The following is a 22,089-nucleotide window of genomic DNA, read 5'->3' as shown; positions in this document are numbered from 1 at the left end:
CCGCGAGGCACGTGACGCGCTCTAAATCCAGGCGTCCTCGTCGCGGCAACGTGACAACGGGTCCGCGACCCGCCTACGACTCTGGGCTCGAGAAAAAGGCGGCGATACGTGAACCTTGTTACGCCCACGCCCGCGCGAAACGACATCGACGTGAGCCCAGACAGATGGCCGTTCCCCGGTTGCGAAACGGGGCACGTGGGACGGGAGAGACAGCCGAACGAATGATCCGTGTTTTCATAAAAATTTCATGCCTCCACGCGTCGCGCCGAGTCGCGTCGCATCGCGTCCCGTCTCCTCTCATCGCGTCCCGTCTCGTCTCCTCTCATCGCGTCGCCCGCCCGGATCGGATCTAGAAGGGCTTAGCGCACAAAGGCAAAGAACATTCATTAAAATTCCGTCCGCATCTCTGAATGACTTCGATGTTGGAATTACCCCTCCCGGACGGATCCTGCCAGTTCTACTGTACTTTCTCTACCCTTTTCTTGTACCCGAAGGCAGGTGGTGCCATCAAAAAGAAACTCCGTCTCAGGGCTGTGGGTGTCATATATAGTTAAGTGGCTTGAAATATTATTTCGTTAAAACTTTGGTGCATCTGTTCGCAAAATTTCGTTGAGCTGCGCACGTCCTATCGAATGCTACAAGTAATCGAATATTAGGCTGTGGCGGACCAGACATAAAAAGACACGTCCTTCAAAAACGGGGTGTGCATATGCCTTTTTCGGGTTTTCCCGACGCAAGGCGTACACACCGCAATAAAACAATAAAAACGGATCACCCCGGTCGGAAAATCTTCGGGAAAGGCCTTCGCCCTTCCCAAGGACTTTCCCTTACCAATTTCAATACGTTCTCCTCAATAAATACGAGGATCTCTCGACCGGGAGAAGTCAGTTAGCAAGTTTTCCTCCGACTCTCAACGTGTTCATATTTCTGTCTCATCCGTCACTCGTTTACCTTTACCTTCTACACACTGTACCTCATCGCCTTTTGTTACAAGTTATATTAAAGTTCTCGTTATATAAAACCAAAAAAACTCTCTCGGATTATTTTATATAAACCGTCGCAGTAACCCCTGCGACAAAAGGCTCTTTCAAATGTTCGTTTTGTCTTCTACTAATACATGCATAACACGAATTTCGAACCATTGTTTATATTGCTTCCTCGACTACTGTCAACTCGTTTGCCTTTAACACGATTTATTATTGATTAAATTAGCTTTGCGAATCGCGCAAAGCTGTTCGGGCGCGGAATTATTTAAATTAAAATTTCATAAATTAACATTTACGAACTTTGTTAATCTTCACCTTGCGTACAAATTTCATATGGTACACACGAGGTGTCATGCACGTCAGAAAATTAAAACGGCTGTTGTACTTATTATTTCGGGTCCGAAAAATTAGTAAATATTCTTCAGACATTCTGAAGTAAGGATGAACGGCATTTTTCTTAAAATTATCACTGCCACGTGGTAAAAAAGATATCGAAAGTTCATGCTCCGCGACTTGTTCATTGATTTGAACACGGCACAGAGTCCCCCTTCAGCTGTCAAAATCAGTGGTAGGAGCACATGGCGCTCGATCGATTGACCACGTTGTGTTTCGCGCCATTGTGTCTCATTGGTTGGTGTTTTTCATTAATAACTCGTAAACAAAGCCGCAGATTGCATTCTCGCAAAGGAAAAAGTTACTTAGAATGACCTCAGCTACCCCAAATTTCCGTAATGCGAGACATTTTTGGGACACCCTGTATATGAATTTGAGTGGTGGTGTCGAATGATTCAATTGGTTTGTAATTGTACGAAAAGTCGTCTCATTCTCAGTTTCAGGAGTGAGAAACTGTCAGTGGAAGTAGTGTTTTATTTCTCTGTGTTGACAATGCTGTGATCCTCGTTTAGGTCTGTGCACTCGATGCCCGTATATTTCAGTCGTACTTGCGATGGTGGCAAGCGGTTTGACCGACTATGTACACAAACCGATCATCCGTTGAGGCCTGGTTGATTCTGAAGAGTTTCAAACAAGCAAACTTTTCTTTTCCAATAAATCTAAGCTTTCATCCCCTTGCGGTCGAGTGCCGACTCTGAGGCGTCATTCAAAACTGCCACACCATAATTCACAAGAATGTTTACATTCCTAAATCTGTTTGTATTTAATAAGTTGTTAAAAGCTTAAATGTTCGCGCGCGCGCGCGCGCGGCAACAGTAAATGTACTTAATTTCATATTACCGAAATGAAAAAGACGACATGGGATGGAAATATTAGTTCGGTAGAAATGTCTGCGTCCTGGTGGTTAAATAACTTTGAGTGCAAAGGGTTAACATTAATGTCGAATTCTTGGAATTAGTGAGATTTACTCGTTACCGTGATACTTACTATAAACAATACAATGCATTTAGTGAGAGAATTGTTATAACTATAAAGACTTCCTGAAACAGTCGACGTTAGCGAACGTTCAGATGTATTTAGTTCAAACATATTGACTGAAACTAGCAAAAGTTAATCAATCATAAAGAAAAGCAAAACATTTTTTTCGACATTATTTTAAGTCAAGTTTCCAAGGATATTTTTAATTTTTTAAACGGGACGATATCTTTTCGTTGATGCTACATTGTAGCTCAGGAAAAAACAAACTCATCCATATATGTATACTATCATGCCCTTTAGATGATCTTGAATAGTATAAATCACGTTTAAAAAATCGACAATGACCTTGAAAACTCGCCTTGAAACGACTTCGAAAGAAAATATTGTCCTACCTTCGTATATATCCCATGAAATCCTGCAATTTTTCTCGCACACATTTTTTTTCTAATATTATATATAACAAAAACGTTGCGTGTGCTCAAGATGAAAAGAACACCCTGTATATTGATGATTGCGCGGGAAAATGTATCGCAGTCGAACGATTGACCGTCAAGTTCCAACGATCTAGACTCGTACGGTATAAAAATTTGGCAGCAGCACGTACGAGAAGTTAGAAAATGTAACAACCTTGGCAATTTATTTCTGTAATCCTTCCGATCTGTGATCCGCGGTTTTGAAAATGGATGGACCACCGTTTCGCAAGCACTGCAGTTTGGTTCATCGGTTGGTCGAACGACATTCCGATAGCATTGTACGCTCCGACGTTGTGCGATTTGAAAGCGCGCGCTGTTCGCATTTCGGATCCGCGATCTCCGACAAAAGATTGGACCTGGCCCACCGAGCTACAAAATTCAGACAATCCACGTTGGGCGAACTCGGGCCGGTCCTTTTTAGCACGGTGACATTATGCTGGATGAACACGGTCGCCAGGCAGTATCTGACGGAGGCTGTCCCTCCCGAAGTGTCAAGTTTTTAGTTATGGAGTGTGTTCTTGTAAATAACTGGTGCGTGCGGTGTAACTATTAACTTTATTTATTAAGTTGCGTAGAATCACTTTCGGGTAGCGTGACGTCGTAGCAAGAGAGGTATGAGAAGTATGAGAGGTAAGATAGGTATCAGAGGTATGAGAGGTATGAGAGCGAGCGTTTCATTACTGCTCTTTTTATATTATCCTGTTTGCCCCCGGCAAGGGCTCTGGACACCCCCTGATTGGTTGACCCGCGAATGGGTTTTCCCAATCAGCGTTGTCCATCTCCTTCTCACCGCGTTGTCCCTTACGCCCTGAGCGCGTCCCGTTTTGGGACCGCGTGGTGATCGGAGTGGGTGCGTTTTTTATGATGTAACGGCCTGGGTTTTCCTCAGGGCCGTTGCGCTCGGACGTCCGGCGTTCGGGTCCGTTTTGCGTGCCCTTCGGAATTTCCCGTTATTTATGACGGTCTCGTTGACTATCGAGAATCAGGTAAAAAAAGAAACTCTACTGGCTTATTGCCATCCGGACAGGAAACAGCTTACTCAAAGATAGCCTTTTCGAAGGAGAGTCATAAATATGTTAGTCGTTTGCGCGAGAAATAAATCTTTTCTTATGCGCGCCGACTGGCCGCTACAAGTTCAACAACGGCGAAATAAACTTCGCCGGATAGATCCTGGCAAGCCGATGGAAATCCAAGCGACAGCCTAGGCTGACAGAAGCCTTTCGAAGCTGCTTGCTGCGTGCTGAACACGTTCCCGGTGATGAAATCGGCTATCAAGCCGCAAACGTCCCCGCGCGTGGGAGCTGCCGGGTTGTGTGGAACCCGGTGGAACGACGAAAATCAATGGGGAATGCGTGCCAGAGGGATCAGGGTTGCGGGTATCCGACTGTAGAAGGCGATATCACGGGATCTCGGATGTTTCGGTGTATATCGGAAATTTCACGGATGTGCGCCGACGTGGCCTATGAACTCGCGTCCGTTCCTCGGCTCGAAGAACACCAGCTCCCCGGGAAATCGATAAATTATGCGGAAAGAGGAAGGGTCGCAAGGCGCCAGGCAAACTGCCTGATAATTGGCCTATTCGTTACGGGTGGATTATAGTTCGGCTCCGCGTTCAGCTTGATTCTGTCGGTGTTCTAACCACCGTGATTCCGCTTATTCGCCGTGATCGGGCCATCCAATTTCTCGCGAAATTAGAACTTTAAGCGACCGTAGGGCAAAGGTACTATCAAAGAGACACGTATTGGAAGGAACCATTGCTCTTCTGAGCGTGGGAGAACTAATCGGGGAGGTTGAACTTTTTTCTTGCATCGTAGAGACATTCGTGCGTATGCATTTGCATCTACGACGAAGCTCCATTTATGTGAACTCGTCGGGGAACAATCATTTCGTATAACTAAACAGTTCGTGCAATTCAATCGCAAAAGTGGGCACTGACGAAAATTTCGTTCGCATAGATGGAGTTCGAATAAACGAAATCGTGCTACAGTTATTTATCCTATTGAACGGCGTTTCTGTATTATTAACACGTTCCGTGCCACGTGTACCATCGATGGTACACGCTTGCATGTTTACTTAGTGAACTGAACAAATTGTTTACAAGAAATTTAGAACCGAAGAATCAATTTCCACCGCAAGAATGGGCGTTGATAAGTTTTTGTAAACTTATCAATTTATTATAATAAATTATTATATTATAAATTATTATAAATTATTTGTAAGTTTTTGTATCAAGTTTTAGTAAAATATCAAAGTGTGAAGATTCGAGTAAAAAAAGCTCGGCACGGAACGTGTTAAAAAGCAAATAAGATATTCGAAATAACAGTTTTATATGTAATATAAAATAAGCTTATATTCCAAATCAAAGCGATGTTTTGATTCATTACGCGATTGAATTTCGTCGACAATAAAAGTATAATTTTTGGTGAGTCTCCAATACGTTTCCCGAGTTACCGTTGTTAGTGACTCGCTTCTTTTTAATCGAGCATTTCGTAAGGAAGGGTAGAATAAACTTTTCGCTAGCTTTCCTTTAATATTATTGCAATTATTGGTTTTCAATTTGCTTGCTAAAATGAAAGGACGTAATGAATCAAAACATCGCTTTGATTTGGAATATAAGCTTATTTTATATTATAAAACTGTTATTTCGAGTATCTTATTTGCTTTTTAATAATACAGAAACGCCGTTCAATAGGATCAATCGCCAAATCATTTAATACGTATTTACTATTTATTTGCGTTAGTTGAGAAGTTACACCAATAGTACTCTCATTTAATTTAATGTCCCTTTAGAAAATGCACATTTTAAAAGATCGAAAATATATGACATATAAATGTGAAAAAAGATTAATGGTGCAACGTATATTCCCAGTCAGATAATCGACTATTTCAATGGTATCAAGTAGGAGTAGAACGATCTTTTGTATTCTTCGATATTATTCAACATTGCTCTCCTAATTGGCATGTTCATTAAGTTGATAAATATGAAATATCGAAATTCAGGAGGACTAACTTTATTTTGATTCATCAATGTATATTATCGAAAGCACGTTTACATTTCTCTTCAATGCGAAAATTCGTTTCAGGTGTAAAGTATCCTACAGATCGAGCAGCAGTTTCAAAGGGGTTTTCAAAGAGTTGCTTTCCGCTTTTCACGAAGGGAACGCGATATAGTCGTGAAAATAGAAAAATATTTACAACTCTGTGTTTGAACATTCAAATCGAAAGATACAGTTTTCTTTTGATCGGCTTCTGTATAATAACAAACTTGTTGGTTCTGTATCGATGGAAATATTCGATAATATTATATTCGCGATTGAGAGAGAGAGAGAGAGAGAGAGAGAGAGAAGTATATTCAGTAGCAAATGGTAATGAAACAAATCATGCCACTGAAAATGAGTAATTGTAATTAGTCACGTGTAATTAGTCTACCATTATCTCTGATTGGTCGATAAGCTTTCGAAATTTGTCTTTACAAACTAGCATGGATAGGATCAAAAAAATTAATTCTCGAGTGTAATATTTCTAAGAACCTGATACTATAATTTTGCGAAATTATTAGTACAAAGTAAGCTGAAAATGACAGAACTATTTACATAAGTGACAGTTTATGGATGAACTATGGTACACTTCGCTAAAATTTCGTGAGCAAAACACGCTATCACATCGCGATGTCCCATAACGTCGCAGCAGGAAATGCAAGGAATTGTAATGTTCAGAATTTATGATAACGATTCATCGCATGCCTCAGTACGTGATTGGTATAAGAGCATATATCATTGACTGTTCGATGCTCGTCTATGCATTGGAAATTTACGAGTGTATTTCGGTGAACGAGCCACGCCATTCACCGGAACGCCGCTTCCAGGCGAGGAAGAATCAGAGAGGGAGTGATAAATTATGCAGAAAGAGAATTGGCTGTCGAGACGGGAAAATTGGTCGACGATAAGTGTCTTGGAGTACTTACGGTTGAGTACTAGATTTCCACCTACGTGTCCAAAGTACACACATTGTGCAATCTGAAATTCCTATTCTACTGTTCGTGCTCGATTCGCATTACGCGATGGTTGGCAGCTGATAAAAGTTTGAAAACACATAAGCAGGTGATTTGGTAATAATATGCCTAAGATTTGAATAACTATTTGTCTCGTGGCACTGAGGTTAGGATTTGAATTACGCTAAACTTACAGTCTGTATGTAAGATATGTATATCTATGTAGATATATATTATATTATATTATATTATATTATATTATATTATATTATATTATATTATATTATATTATATTATATTATATTATATTATATTATATTATATTATATTATATTATATTATATTATATTATATTATATTATATTATATTATATTATATTATATTATATTATATTATATTATATTATATTATATTATATTATATTACATTATATTCCTAGATTATAATATATGTATATCTATATCGATATACATATCTTATTATCTATGAATATAATAACAACTTTATAAATATAAACTATCTTGACCCTCGTTTTTATATATAAATCATGTAATGAAAGTAAAACTATCTACAATATTCATACCAGTAATAAATTGTATGAGAAAACAATTATTAGTAAATATTCTTAGATGCTTTGTAGTATACATTTTTTATAAACAAGGTGCTGTTTCCCTTCAGCACTACAAAAATATCAACAAAGACAGACATACGAGCAGAAACAGGCGTACAGAAAGTATTCGTACATTTCCTATTTTTTGTGAATTTAATAGAGATATAAATATAACATGATCTTCCGAATGTATAACGAGTATTAATAAAGCTAGTCAGTTTGCACAGAGCACTTGTTGATTAAAATCGATAATTTGTACTGGTCACAGCATGGGTCGTAAAGATTCCGAAACAACGGAAGAAGTGCGTAATATTATTGTCTAGTTGCGCAATCAATACAAATCGCTTAGCGAAATTTCTCGCATACTGCGTAGATCAAGATCTACTATTCAAAGTATTATTGATAGATTTGGAAAATAAAACACATTTCAAACTAAAAGACGATATGGACGACCGCGAAGGATGAACGAGTATGATCGACAATTTATTATCTGTAAAGTTAAACAAAATACACGCATAAGTGCCGAACAAATTGCTACAGAGCTTGAAAACAATAATAATGTGTACGTCTCTGCTAGTACTGTACGTGATTACTTGCGAAGTAGTGAACATCACGGTAGAGTTGCACGGAAAAAATATTTTCTAAATGAAGCGAATCGCAAGAAACGACTAGAGATTGCGAAACAGTATGTTAACACTGCAATGCAATATTGGAGAAAGGTAATTTTCAGAGATGAAAGCAAATTCGAAATATTTGGGACCAAAAATCATTTCACATGGAAACGAAGGTAAATAAAATGGGACTCAATGACAATTTTATATTCACCCATGACAACGATCCAAAGCATTTTCCATTTAATTCCAGCCAATGGATTTTATGTAACATACCAAAATACTTGAAGACGTGGAAACAAAGGTACTGAGTTCAACAAAAGAAATTTGCGACATACGACGAAATACAGCGGGATCTCTGTATTAGTCCGAGGTTGCATAAGTGCATCTCTACATTTCATCGACGGTATCATGAATCACAGTGTGTATATTGACATCTTTAAAAATCACCTTCATACCAGTGCAGATAAAATGGGACTTAATGTCGATTTTATATTCACCCATGACAACGATAAGAAGTATTCTGAATTTAATGCTTGCCAGTGGATTTTATATAACACACCAAATTAGTTGAAGACGCCGCCACAATCACTAGACATTAATTCGATCGAACATCTATGGTATTATCTGGAGAAAAAATTTCGAAATCGTAATATTACATCTAACGAAAATTTGAAAGCTGCTTTACTAGTGGAATAAAATAGAGCCTGTTACAACATCCAACTTCGTACATTCCATGCACAAATTATTAAACCATTAAATATTTAATTCATTTTCATAGTTATTTCATTTGTTATTTAACTGTGCGAATACTTTCTACGCGTCTGTTTCTGAGCATACGTCTGTTTATGTTGATATTTTTGTAATACCGAAGGGAAATAAAATTTTATTTAGAAAAAAGCGAACGTATAAAAATATTAATTAATCACTGTTTTCTCATAGAATTAATTATTAGTATGGATATACATAGTTTTAGTTTGAATTGGTCACTGTACGAATACTTTCCATACCGACTGCTATTGGTTTTGGTAGCTTTGTCGCGTGAGTCTAACATTTTTTACATTAATTAAAGGGTCTGTTGTGTGAAACATAAAATAAATCTATGTTCACTTTGGACATGATCATTTATTCTGTAAATAAGTAAAAAAAAAGTTTTCGGCCAAACGTGACAGTACGAAATTATTTGAAAATATTATTGTTTTTGCAACGTAGACTGCAATATTACGACCATAACACGTTTGGGCACAAATAAGTTGGGTAAATACAAAACATATCATTTGTCTATTTTCTTTTATTTTCGATCAGAAAAAACAGTAATAAAGCGAAATTGTAGTTGGAAAAAAGTATTGTACGACAGAAACCCTAGAAGAAAGTATTCAGCCGCGGGTTAGACGCGAATGATAGATCTAGTAAGGAAAGCGCGTACTCTCAAAAACAAGTTGCCGAAATATAGAACTGCAGTTGGAGTGCTGTTGCTTATATAAACAAAATGTTCCATAACAGTGGAAATGTTGGCAATCGTAATAGATCTGAGCGTTCACGAAAAACATCAAGAAGAGGCGATAGACGATAGATAGAAGAAAACTTGTAAAAAATACAAAGCGAGCAACGTCCAAAGAGCTGAATTTCAAATGGAACCAAAATGTATGCGATAGAACTGTCAGGAACAGATTGAACGAAATCGGTTTTTCGTTTTCGTAAAGCAAAAACGAAGCCACTTCTTACCAAGCTACAAAGAAAGTTACGTTTAGAATGGTGCAAGGATCACAGGGATTGGACAGTGGGAGATTGGAAACGTGTTATCTTCAGCGCTGAGTCGCGTGTGTACATTAGAGCAGGCGATGATGTCGGAAAGTTTATGTGGAGACGAATTGATACGTGATAATTGATAATTTAACCCTGGATGTTGCAATTTTAAAACGAAATACAGGAAATTCTCCCCAATTGTCCTTTAATTTGTTCAAATGTTTAACTTGTTTATTTATTAAATAAAATACACATTTTGCCAACATCTTTGCTTGACATGCAACCTCCATATCATATAAGATTCCGGAAACAGTAAATTTTGCTCAATTGTCTCTCAGCTTGGGAACGAAAGTCGACAATTCGAGAAGAGAAGATACGATTATTCCAGCCTTACGGCTCGTTTGTGTAGTTGCCGATTGTCAACAACTATAAAAACGAGGGTCAAGGTAGTTTATATTTATAGAGTTGTTATTATATTCATAGATAATAAGATATGTATATCGATATAGATATACATATCTTATAATCTAGGAATATCTATTTAATTATCGCATTCACTGATTTTACTGAATTTCCTCCAATGCATATATGAATTCACGATGAACAAAGATTGGATCGTTCATTATCGATATTTCCACAGAAAGTTTAACTGTCTGCGTTTGATGGTTTTCCTGTACGAACGATAAATCGGGACATGCAGTGGAATGTTTGGGTAATGTAACACGCTCTGCTTGATATCCTGAGTCAAAATTTCGAGGAACCAATTATTAAATATGCACGAGTATCGAAGTAATTGCAAATGTTGACGATCCTGTCTTCACGATCACTCATTGCTAAACTACATAATTACTTTCATAGATTATAGTGTAAATATCGCTGAAGCACAAGGGTTTCACTAGTTAGCCCAGTGATAATATATTGCTGCCCGAGGTATTGTTACAGTAGCGTAATATCTACTGCCGCTCATTAATATCGAGTATTTAGTACAGCGTTGTTAACAATTTATTGCATTATATGAGATACGCGGGTGTTAGTATACTAAACGACCACCGTCAACGTGTAGACGTCGTCAATCATGATATTAGCGCACAGTTATGGAATCTCCATTAGATTAATACCGTTTCATCAATTCTCTATTAGATAACGAATGATTCTGTTAATTATTATTGGGATTATGGAATGGAAATGAATATGATTCTAATTCTTTTCTTAAAAAGACTTTATTTTATTCCTTTATTGAGAGAAGGTATATGAGCGAAACCGATCGAGCGACCAAACTCTACTGAGAGTCCGGTAAGAAGAAACGCTTCTTTTATACTCTTTTTTGGGTTCGTCGTGTCCACCAATCAGAGACGTTTTATTTGTCGCGTTTTACATTGTATACGTGACGCTGGGACCCTCAAACAGTCAGGGCACGATGTACATCAAAAGGTACCGGCGATGATGTATCGCGGCATCTAATATATACAGTTTACTTCACCGTCGCTGCCCGCTGACGGAGCCGGCGAAATGTAAACCGATATCTTAACTGAAGATATCTTACTAAGTAAACTATAGATTAATTTTTGTTCGAGGCTAAAATTTCAACAATTATCATTTGCTTTAATTTCTAAGTTGGAGGCCACAATACGACAGCATAGACTATTTACAATTCAAATTAATCATTACAATGATTCAAATCGCATATGTTTAAATATTCAACTGCGAAGGCGTGAAACTCGATTAACATTATGTAAAAAAATTTTAATCACTGTTTACATATTTCCAGATAATTCTAATTTTAGTATTTCATCAATATCTTATTACTCGCGCGACGATATGTCTTTTGGCAAAAACATTACTGAGTACGCTTAGGATCATTTATTGTTTTACTCATAAATTTTTTTAGCATATTTTTCAAGGTACTTCGAGATACGTTAATATTTCTATGGAATTTATAAAAGAACAATGAGAAAATCTTAATTAATTTTCAGGAGCACAAACTGCGATTTTCGTCATCTCTAATTTGTTATAACTCACAACAATGTTAACTGATTTCGATAAAATTTTCAGTATGCATATAAGCTACCGAGATATACGAAAGGCATTTTTTAAATTTCCGTTACAGGCTCAGTCAAAAAAGTTAAAAAACAAAAGTTTTTAATTTTTTTCATTCCAAGTAACAACAAAATTTAAAAAAAGCATTTCGATCATCGTCTGTTAGACTAGTTCTGCTATCATTTTTTTTTAAATTCAAGTCACTTACTACAGTTTTGAGAAAGTTATTGCCTTTTTAAAAGATGTATGAACACTTTTGTGGGCAGTGGCCTTCGTATGTCAAGGTTATGTCAAGGTTATGTCACCGTTCCGAAGTTACGCAAATTGCCTCTGTTGACACAAATTTGACATCAACGAGTTATTCAATTTATCGTTGATTTCAGTTGGTTTCATATTTCTTATTATTGTCATAACTTCACGACAGAACGCTTACAGACTTCTTGTTATGTCAAGGTTATGTCAAGGTTATGTCAATTGTAAATGTTAATATTATGTTAATAATATTTATGTTAATTGTAAAACGCACGCCCGAGACGTATACCGAAATATTCGGTACACCCTGTATATCGCGATTTTAGGCCAAGAAAAATTGGTGCGTGGGAAATCCGGTACGCGACGATCGAGATGAAACATAACCTCTTTTCCCGTCTGCGAGGGGATATTGTAGATGGCGCGAACGGAAAAATCGCGGAGAATCCGGCGGATAAAGCGGAAGTTCGTCTGCAAATGGAATTAATGAAAATTTTTTCCCGGTAGTCCATACCCGCATAAAATTTCAGTGGCGTCGGTTCCGGTTGTATTCGCTGGTTTCATTCTCTTCGGCTCTTGCGTTTTCTCCGACAAGTTACTGACACCGTGCTGCAGCTACCACGCCCGCTACACCCGAGAATTGTACACGCAACGACATTGTAGCCCATGCATGTATGCAGCCTGCACGCGAAAACGCCCCCGAGCAGCAGCTTAGAAAAAGCACGAGCAGCCGTTGCTTTTATTTCCGCCAGGTTTTATCTCGCGTTGTCTTACTTATTCGTCTGTATCGTCGCGTCTCTGTCCGTTGGAACGTGTCGCTTTCCTCTTTTTTCGCAGACCACTGCTACCGTATGAAACCATAATAACGCGTTTTCTCACCTAAACTCGCCGAAAAAGGTATCCACAGCTGGCGCTGCTCTGGGATCTAATAGTTTCAGGAACCTGTCCAACTCGAACATCTACGCGAATTATTTTACCAAATGCATAGTTTCATTTCGCAATCAGGCAAATACTGCAAGCACTAGTATCGAACTTCCACGAAGCAATTTATTTAACCAGTTGGCTGTTGCAAGCTCTTTGAAGGACAGGCTACTGCAATTATATTGTACATGCTTGATTTTCTTTATATTTCGTTTGAATACGATACTTTTATCAAATGTACAATTTAATGAAGAATATCGAAGTACAGTATATATATTTTTTTATCAGTTAGTTGTTTTTCACGAGTATAATCGTCGAGAAGATACGTCAACATTTTATGTCGTTATCAGTATTTTCTCTAAAACAATTAACTGGTGAATGACGATATTAGATTTATAGAGGATTTTGGTAAAAAAGGAAAACAGAAAATAATGAAATATGGCGAGGAAATAATAAATTATGGCAAACGAATACTCTGTATACGGAGTGAGCCACCAAATGTTTGTACCTCAAATATCTTTGTAGTTTTTAAAGGTACGTGAAATAACTAAAACATAACACGATGCCATAAAAATAATTGTTGTTAATTAATAATTCCTTTAATTAGGAATTCAGTGGTTATAATTATTCTAGGTCATTCAACGTCACGGACATTGAAAACGTATAAGACTTAAAATACGAAAACAGAATAATTGTTCGAAATGATGGCTCTGAGGGAATATTGAACTGTGATAAATATATCCGTGGTGACATTCGCGCATGCTATAATGATATGCTGATGCATGCCTTCAAGTGTCCTCGCGGCTCGTTTTTATAGTTGTCAACAACTCGTGAGAAGCAAGACAAAAAAGCAGCGGCCATTATACTGCTTTTTACAAATTTGATTTAATATTAATTAAAATATGAATACACAATAATGCTGGAATAACTTTTTATTTATAATCTTTTATACGTAAAAATTCTTTTAATATATTGATCAGATTCTTTCAATTAAAATGCGACCAAACACGACATGCTTAAGACCATATATTATTTCATTACACAAATTGTAATTATATCAAAAAATACATTAGAAAAATATGATATTAAAGGCAACGTCAAAGAAAGTATGTCTGTCGTTCAAAAGAAAATATCAGTGGAGTTATGCTATTCGGAGCTACGTTCGACGGAAATTCGGAGGTGACATACCACAATTCAAAGGCATTTCCGAGGCTACATGCCACGATTCGAAGGCAATTCCGAGACCACATGCCATGATTCGAAGGCAATTCGGAGGACACGTGACTCGATTCGAGGAGAACTTGACCATCGACGGTCGTTGCTATGGGTCACATACCTTGTAGCTCTGCGGTTCTATTTACCAGACTAACACCCAAACGGACCATTTTGTGTTGTCTTCCCGGAATTTCAGTCGAAGGAGCTGCGTCACACGCTTGACCGACTCCGTCGAACCATAGCATCGACGGAGCAATAAGTCACATAGTCTTAGGGCTAACACAGGGAAATTCACAGCGACCCGAAATTTGGCATTTCAGAGAAAATTTACTGTATCCGAAATTCATAACACCAAGAAGATTAAAAGCAATATATATGCAGACAATTTTAATTTTGCACAAAGATCTATTAAATACGAATGCAGTGTACAATGATAGAATAACGAAGAACAGTAAATTCTCCCTAATTGACCCTCAACTTGCAAAGAACAATTTTGGAACAGACAATTTGGAAAGAGGAAGTACGATTATTCGAGCGTTGCGCCTCGTTTTTACAGTTGTTGACAATCGGAAACTATGAAAACGAGACGCAAGGCACAAATATTGTCTCCACTTTTCAAATTGTCAATTTATGTGTAGAAACGGAGGATCGATTCGGAAGAATTTACTGTAATCGTGTCTCCTCTTCCCAGAAACGTCCATTTTTGTTTCCAAGCTGAGCGTTAATTAGGGAGGATTTACTGTAAATATAGAAAGGCCATTTCAACGAAACGTTCAAATATGCAGAGCCGTGGAAACGATCCTTCATTTGGAATTTACTTTTGCGTGTCGAGTTAGTCGCACTTGTGCGATTCATTACCGGGCATCCGGAGGGAGCGTTCCCCGGGCAATCTCGTCGGCATAACAGCCACTTTGAACCGCGGTGCTCCATCGAACAGTGACTCCGAGGAATTTAAAACGAGCCCGAAATGGATGGGACAGCCTTCCGGGTAGCTCGGGTCTCATCCAGGATCGTTCGTCCCGTAACCTCATTATCCCCTGGCCTGCTTTCAGGAGCGACGACGACAGGTCGGCCGCCACCGTCGTCGTCGTCGTCGTCTCCTAATCCGTCCGAAGCCGGTCGTTATGGTGTCAACGTCAGGGGGGCTTCCCCAGTCGCATTAGAGTAGGGGAAACGGGTGGGAGAGGAGGAGATATATATATTCAGACCGGACGCGATGGTTTGCGCAGCGCATTTTAATGAACTCACCACCGTCCCATCTTGTTTTCCAGTAGCGTGAGTCCCTGCTGCAGGAGGGAGACACGAAGCTCCCGCAGCGTAGGGGTCGCAGGCCGTTGCAGGGGGCTGCAGGGTGCAGCAGGGCGGCGGTGGCGACGGCAGCAAGGGGGGTAGTGACGGTGGGGCGAACCGGAACCGGAAATGGCTGCGAGGTGGCTCCTGCTGGCGCTCCTCGCCGCCCACGCCGCGGCTCTTCCTGATATCATTAGGATAGGTGAGTATCTTTTCCAGTCTCCGTTCTCCGGTCTAAAAGGCTCGGCCTTTCTCCCTCTTTCTTTCAACCCGGTCCCGACGTCCGCTTCTTTCTATCCATCGTTCTTCGGTTGCGCCGGATGTCGCCCTTACAATGAAATCGTAATCGATACGTCTTCCGCGGTCGAAAATCTCGAGGGCTCCGCGGCGAAACCGCGATGATAGCCTCGCTAATGATTACGAGGTCGGTGGAATTCACGAGGTTGGCGGTTCTTAAAACCGGTTCTATATTGGTACTGGTTAAAACCGGCGCGTTCGAGGAATTTGGAAATGAGCTTTTAGAGCGTTAAGTGCTCGATTTAGGATAGAAAGAAATTTGGCAAAGGAAACTCTTTTACAACAACGACAGATATTTTTAATAAACTGCGTGAATATCTATTTCACATAATTTGTTAAACTGAGCAATGATACAACGAGAAGCTGATAATTTAAGCTATTATTCTACTTCTTTCGTTAAGTATGAAATTGCCTTGTATGAAATTACATCTGCAACGTTGATGTTTCTCGAAATGCCGCGTCCGATTGCATAGAGCACTTGCAAGTAGTAACAGTTGCGCACAGTCAGCCAAGTAGAACAGCAAAGCTGTCATCCATTCTTGGAATGCTAGGTCCGCAGATAACGACCTACGCACGAGCATTGTGTCAACAAGAGACGCCTCGTTCGGCTTGCGAGTAAATAATGGCTTCTATTTGCAGTTTAACACCGGTGTTCGGTAACATTCTAACCACAGGAATAAACGATCTAGTGCCCCGTGTGTCACTGCGAGTGGACACTTCAACGAAAGGAATGCCACGGTCGCTCTGCTTTCAATGCAACATCCCGATAACTAGGAGAGATTTTTCACGTGCGGCAATATTTCAATCATCTGCTCGAGCACACGCAAATGCTGTGATCGAAACGGCCGATCTATGGAAAGTGGCCAATACTGTGAATAGAAATAACTCTGCATAAAAATGATCCATTAGATGGACGATTATGTATTTCAGGGCCAGTTGTGTAATAAATGTACTTTTTTTAGTAGAGCGAAGTGTGGAGCTATTGAAAATACCATACTGTTCCATGAACTTCGCGCTATGTATGCATGATAATAATATACAGTAGTTGACTTGACGAATGCTGCAATCAAATATTCAATAGAGCATAAATGTAGAGGACGAGGAAACTCCATTTTCTGATTCCATCATTACCGATAACCATGAATTCGTTCGATAACATTACCACAATTTCATGTAACTACATGTAGAAGGTTTAGTAAAAATATTGGAGACGACGTATATATAATTGTTTTATTGGATGAATTGCATTCATTTTGTTAATGCATTTTGAAAACTACTTCTTGCATTTATTTTGAAAGTTTGCAAGTCTGAAATTACATTACATTCGCTATATTTCAATTGGTTTTTGCAATGTTATATAAGCATTCGCTGAAGAAATATTAATTATTTATGAAATTAAACATTCGAAGATAATTTACTTCATCTAATAGAAGAGAGAATAATAACTTTGTGTTTTCAGTCATTCATTTCAACTTTTTTATGGATTTAATCTTTTTTTAACTTCAGGAAGCAAAAAAAAGTTTAAAAATTTATATACAAAGACAAATTTATTTTATATCATTTTTCAAAATTTCACTGAAAAATATATGATTTTTAACAAGTTACGTTGTTTTTGTATAGACCATATCATTTCTACAGATAGTGTCAAAAAATGCCGGCATTTTGTGAATGACGGTGCAGAAAATTACCGGATGAATATGTGTTAACACATAAAACAAAAGAAAAATTTGTATAAAACCAAATATTGTGGCAATCGACGGTTTTAATTAAATTACAAAAAGAGTCAAGATGAGCAATCCGCATCGAACCAAATGCCGTTTCTGTACCAAAAAAAAAACAAGAAAAACTACAGCTTGATCGTGGCATTATTGCACTCCGTACTATATGCAAGTGTTTAAAACGTTAATTACTTATATGTTTTTATAATTATCTCTATCTCTCGTACCATATCTGCCTCTCATATACGCAACAACGTTTATCGCCTTTGATTAACGCTCGAATAATTCTTTTAACCATCTCTCACAGTTTTAATTGAATATTTCTTGCCGGGGGCAGTATTTCCAATGCCGTAATTGCCCTATAAAACTTCTTTCCTGTTAGTTACTAAAGAACCCTCTCCAGGAACTGATAACTTGCTTTTCCTCATTTTTGTCCTATCGAACGTTCCGCATGCTACATTGCGTCCGGACGAAAATTTTCACGCATCGATGGCGCGTGCCTCTTAATGCATTCCGGAGAATACTGTATAGGGTAAGTATGGGAATTACTGCGGACGCCCCAAATACCGCGGTATTTTATAAAAGTAATAAAATTTAACACCTCATAGTATGTAAAGTTTTAAAAATGAATCTCATCATTTTTTATATGTTTAACACTGATAATTGATGACATTCAAGCAACAGTGATCCCAGTTTTAATTCATTTATTGACTTTTGATAGTCGGAAGCTTATGAGAACCTTGAGTTTTATGAAATACTCATAACGGCAGCAGTGAACGCTGATTCGAAAGTCATTTATATTTTGGTAATTAATAGTAAACTATTTATTTTAGCGTTATTACTTTGACGAAAGATTGACGCACGCTGTCACCATCATCTATCCTGAAATATTATTTACCAGCACAGTATTCGGCGCATAATTTTGTACTATGTGTGTATGTTACAGTGAAACACCGAAATCTGGAGAATATCGACTTTCACCGGTGAATGTCAACATTCACATAGTCGCTTGGTGTATGTCCGAAATAGTTGCTAAATACCCTTATTTCTGACTTACACCGGTAAATGTTGACATTCACCATGCACTAATGGTGAATGTTGATTATGTTGGAGATTTGTATTTTCTTCTCCGTAATTCAGTCGCTATAAAACGCCACAAGGGTGACGTAACTTTTTCGCCTCTCTTTCTGAAAGGAATGACCAAGAATTTAAAATACACGGTACATTCTACATGAGAAAAGAAAATAATAGTAATAAAAAAATTACTTACTTATGTGATTCAAATCTTATTTATTGCAACAACTTAAACTATTATGACACTTTGAATTGCACAAGAGTCCCTTGCTTTTACAACTGCATTTATTTGTGGAACACCTCCTTTTGCAATGACAGGTTTTGGACCTCCACCGGAGCATATCTGTGATTGTCGACACACACCGGAGAGGGTTCGAATGTACAACAATGTAATGAAATATTCGATCTTTCACCGACGTATTTGGTATCCGTTGACATTCACCGGAGAAAGTCGACATTCTCCAATTTCGGTCATTCACGGTAACATGTACATTACTACGTTGCTTTACCGAACTGCATACCTTAACTCTTTGGGGCAACGGATTTCAGAAAATAAAATAGACCCATGTTGCACAGAAATTTTATTACGTTTTAGATTAAACAAAATTAGTATATTTTTATTAACCAAAGAATCGCTCAATATAAAAACATACAAAAAAATAATAATTCAATTCAATTTGTTGTTATAAGGTGGGACTCAAGTAGTCCCACCGTGTCACGTGAGGTGCAATGCAAATGTAGCTATTGCAATATTTCTAGGTGGATCTATAAATGTCCCACCACGCGTTACCGTGCATCAAAAAGGTGGGACATTTTTAATTCCACCGTGCTCCAAGGAATTAACCTGTACAGAGCAGTTCTCGATGAGCCGGTGCGAACACGCTTCATCGTAGAGTACCTGTACCTAATTTGTAAAGTGCTATGATGAGAATGCTTTGATCCTAGGACTTATAGCTGCGTGTGTACATTTAAAAGAAAATGGGTTATGTCTACCTTGACAAGCAGTTATCGAAATGTCCGCAGTATTTGGCTCGCAGTAATAGATACATGACCACGGTAATATATGCACACGTATGGTTTCTTTACATTACACTTTTTAATGAAATTTGTGCTTTCGAAGATCGAATATTTTGAGAAAAATAAATATTCAAGCTACAGAATAACAGGTATAGCTCAAATTGTCAATTTTTATTGGCACAAAAGGTCTTATTTTCTCTGTCAGAGTTCGCCTTCATTGAAAAACCGTAGTGATATCTACACTTACCTTATCGAGTCCGTAGAAAGAGGCGCAGTGGTTCCGTATCAATTGCGAACACTTTTCCCACGGTTTTATGCCGCGCCGAAATTGAAGTCCGCGTCGTCCGGCGCAGTCTTGTTCCGCGCGATTTGCCACGATTCGCAGCAAATTTCCCGCGTTCGTAATTAAAATGGCGTTTCGTGTACAACATTATCCGGATATACGGACGACGACGCGACGTATCGAAACGGTATCAATTTACCGTTTTTGTTTGGCCGTCGAGAGTCGTCGAGAGAACGACCGAGCGGCACGAAATAATTCATTAAAAATCAATGAATATTCAAGCCCCATTAATTCGGCGAAACGACGGGGTTGGTACAGAGAAAAAAAAAGCGTAGGGCGAGGAAGGAAAGGGGCGCGTGCGCGTTACGGAGTCGATCGACCGATGAAATAAAGTTAAGAGCGCGAGGTTATCGTGTATGTGACGTTTTTACGCGCCGAATGATAACATCACCGGGCATTTTATGCCGGACCGTTATCCGAGGAGGCTGCGATTAACTGTTTTCCACAGAGGGATTCTTTGTTTTCTGCCACCATTTTTATGGCCTATTAAATCGCTGTGTCTTAGAGAATTAACTGGCCCCGGCAGAAGTTACTGGGATACCTTTATGGCGATTCTAATATCCTCAGGACACTCCTCGAGTTCCTCGAGTTCATTCGAAACGTAGATTCATTTTATATAGTCTCCTAGAAATTAGGTGTACAGAGAAAATGCATTTGCCAGAACTTTCTGCCTCTACAACCGAGATAGTGATGAGAGAAACAACGTGGAGGCTACAGTTAGATTAACCCGAGAAAGATAACCTACGTCGCAGAGGCGCCTGCGAAATAAACATATTGCTATCTAATTTTTCATAGAGGTCTAGTGATTTAAGTTTAAAATTACTTAAAATATAAAAAAATATAATATAAATGCATTTTATTTTTACAATAATGCCAAACCTTTAAAATGACTAGATTAACTTAAATAAATATCCATTGTTAGTATAAAATTGACGCCTTAGAAATGCATGCGCCTCTGAAGCGTATGGTTATCTTTCTAGGGTTAAGGAAGCGTTAATTGTAGCACAAGGAACTAGCGTAGAATTTAGTCGTATAAATTCCTAAGGCTAAAAATGTAATTTGAAATACTCTCATAGCATTACTATACATAATATACTGTGACAACGACAACTTTGCACTCGCGTTTAGTGCATACCCACTTTGTGACGCTTCCTTGTAAGTTTCATGTCCAAAACTTTGTCCGTCGTCCACGCTAGTTTGTTGCGTTTGTTCATTATGTTTGCTATACGAATAATACTGTGGTATCGCGCGATGTAAAACTGACACTCCAAACAAACGTATTACAAGCGTATTAAACATAGACACCTCGGAAGTGAACACAAATTGCAATACATTCTTACAATGTTACTAGTAAATCCGTGTCACGCGTGTTTTAATTAGTAAAATATAAAATCGAACGAAGTTTCACGTAATTCTAGACGATTCCTTTCCAAGTAAAGCTGTTCTTCTATATAAATATGAAATTTCCATAAGCATCGGCAGTCTGGTTTCTATGCAGAATGAATGACGGCTTGTGAAAAGGGACTTGCAATCAGTACATAAGAAGGCTTAGGAAGTCTTAGGAGTCTCGGCATGTTTATCGGGTTTTGAGACTCTCCGAATTAAGGGGATTCCAATAATTTCAGATTTCGAAGTCCGGAGCTCTTAAACGTATTATTCTCTAAAGATTCGCGGATTCCCAGGATCCTCTGGTAGCTCTGGAACCTTCAGATCCACACGGTATTTGGAAACCCCTAAACCTTTAGATAACACCGGAGCTCTCAAAACTTTCGTCGTGCTTACAATTAGTGCTCCCTTGGATTTCTGAGACACTGGGACTATCTTAGCCATTTCGAAATATTGGCGAGATGTTCAGAGTCCTGAAGAAATGTTTCATCCCGGCTGTTACAGATGATTTCTTCGAAATTGTCTTCGAGTAGAATTCTCAAGGTCTTCCCGATTGCTTCATTACCCATCACAGAAGACAATGTTGCAAAGGAATCACAGATCGCAAGATAATCCTTCTCTTAAGCCTAGAAAGATAACCATATGACAACGTACGTAAAAGATAACCATACGCTTCAGAGGCGCATGCTTTTCTAAGGCGTCAATTTTATACTAACAATGGATATTTATTTAAGTTAATCTAGTCATTTTAAA

General features: G+C 38.5%; 1 protein-coding gene across 5 annotated transcripts in view; it reads left to right on the top strand.

Moving 5' to 3' along the window:
- KaiR1D (Kainate-type ionotropic glutamate receptor subunit 1D) overlaps positions 1 to 22,089 on the top strand; it is an 819,478-nt gene that overhangs the window by 241,417 nt on the left and 555,972 nt on the right. For all 5 annotated transcript variants that reach the window (XM_076526910.1, XM_076526909.1, XM_076526907.1 and 2 more), the window contains exon 2: positions 15,483 to 15,703. In XM_076526910.1, the coding sequence (XP_076383025.1) occupies positions 15,631 to 15,703 (73 nt within the window). In that variant the 5' untranslated portion in view covers positions 15,483 to 15,630. The remainder of the gene's footprint in view (positions 1 to 15,482; positions 15,704 to 22,089) is intronic.

The sequence above is a fragment of the Megalopta genalis genome, chromosome 16 (assembly GCF_051020955.1).
Source record: "Megalopta genalis isolate 19385.01 chromosome 16, iyMegGena1_principal, whole genome shotgun sequence".
Taxonomy (NCBI): domain Eukaryota; kingdom Metazoa; phylum Arthropoda; class Insecta; order Hymenoptera; family Halictidae; genus Megalopta; species Megalopta genalis.
This window is presented reverse-complemented; position numbering and strand designations above follow the sequence as displayed.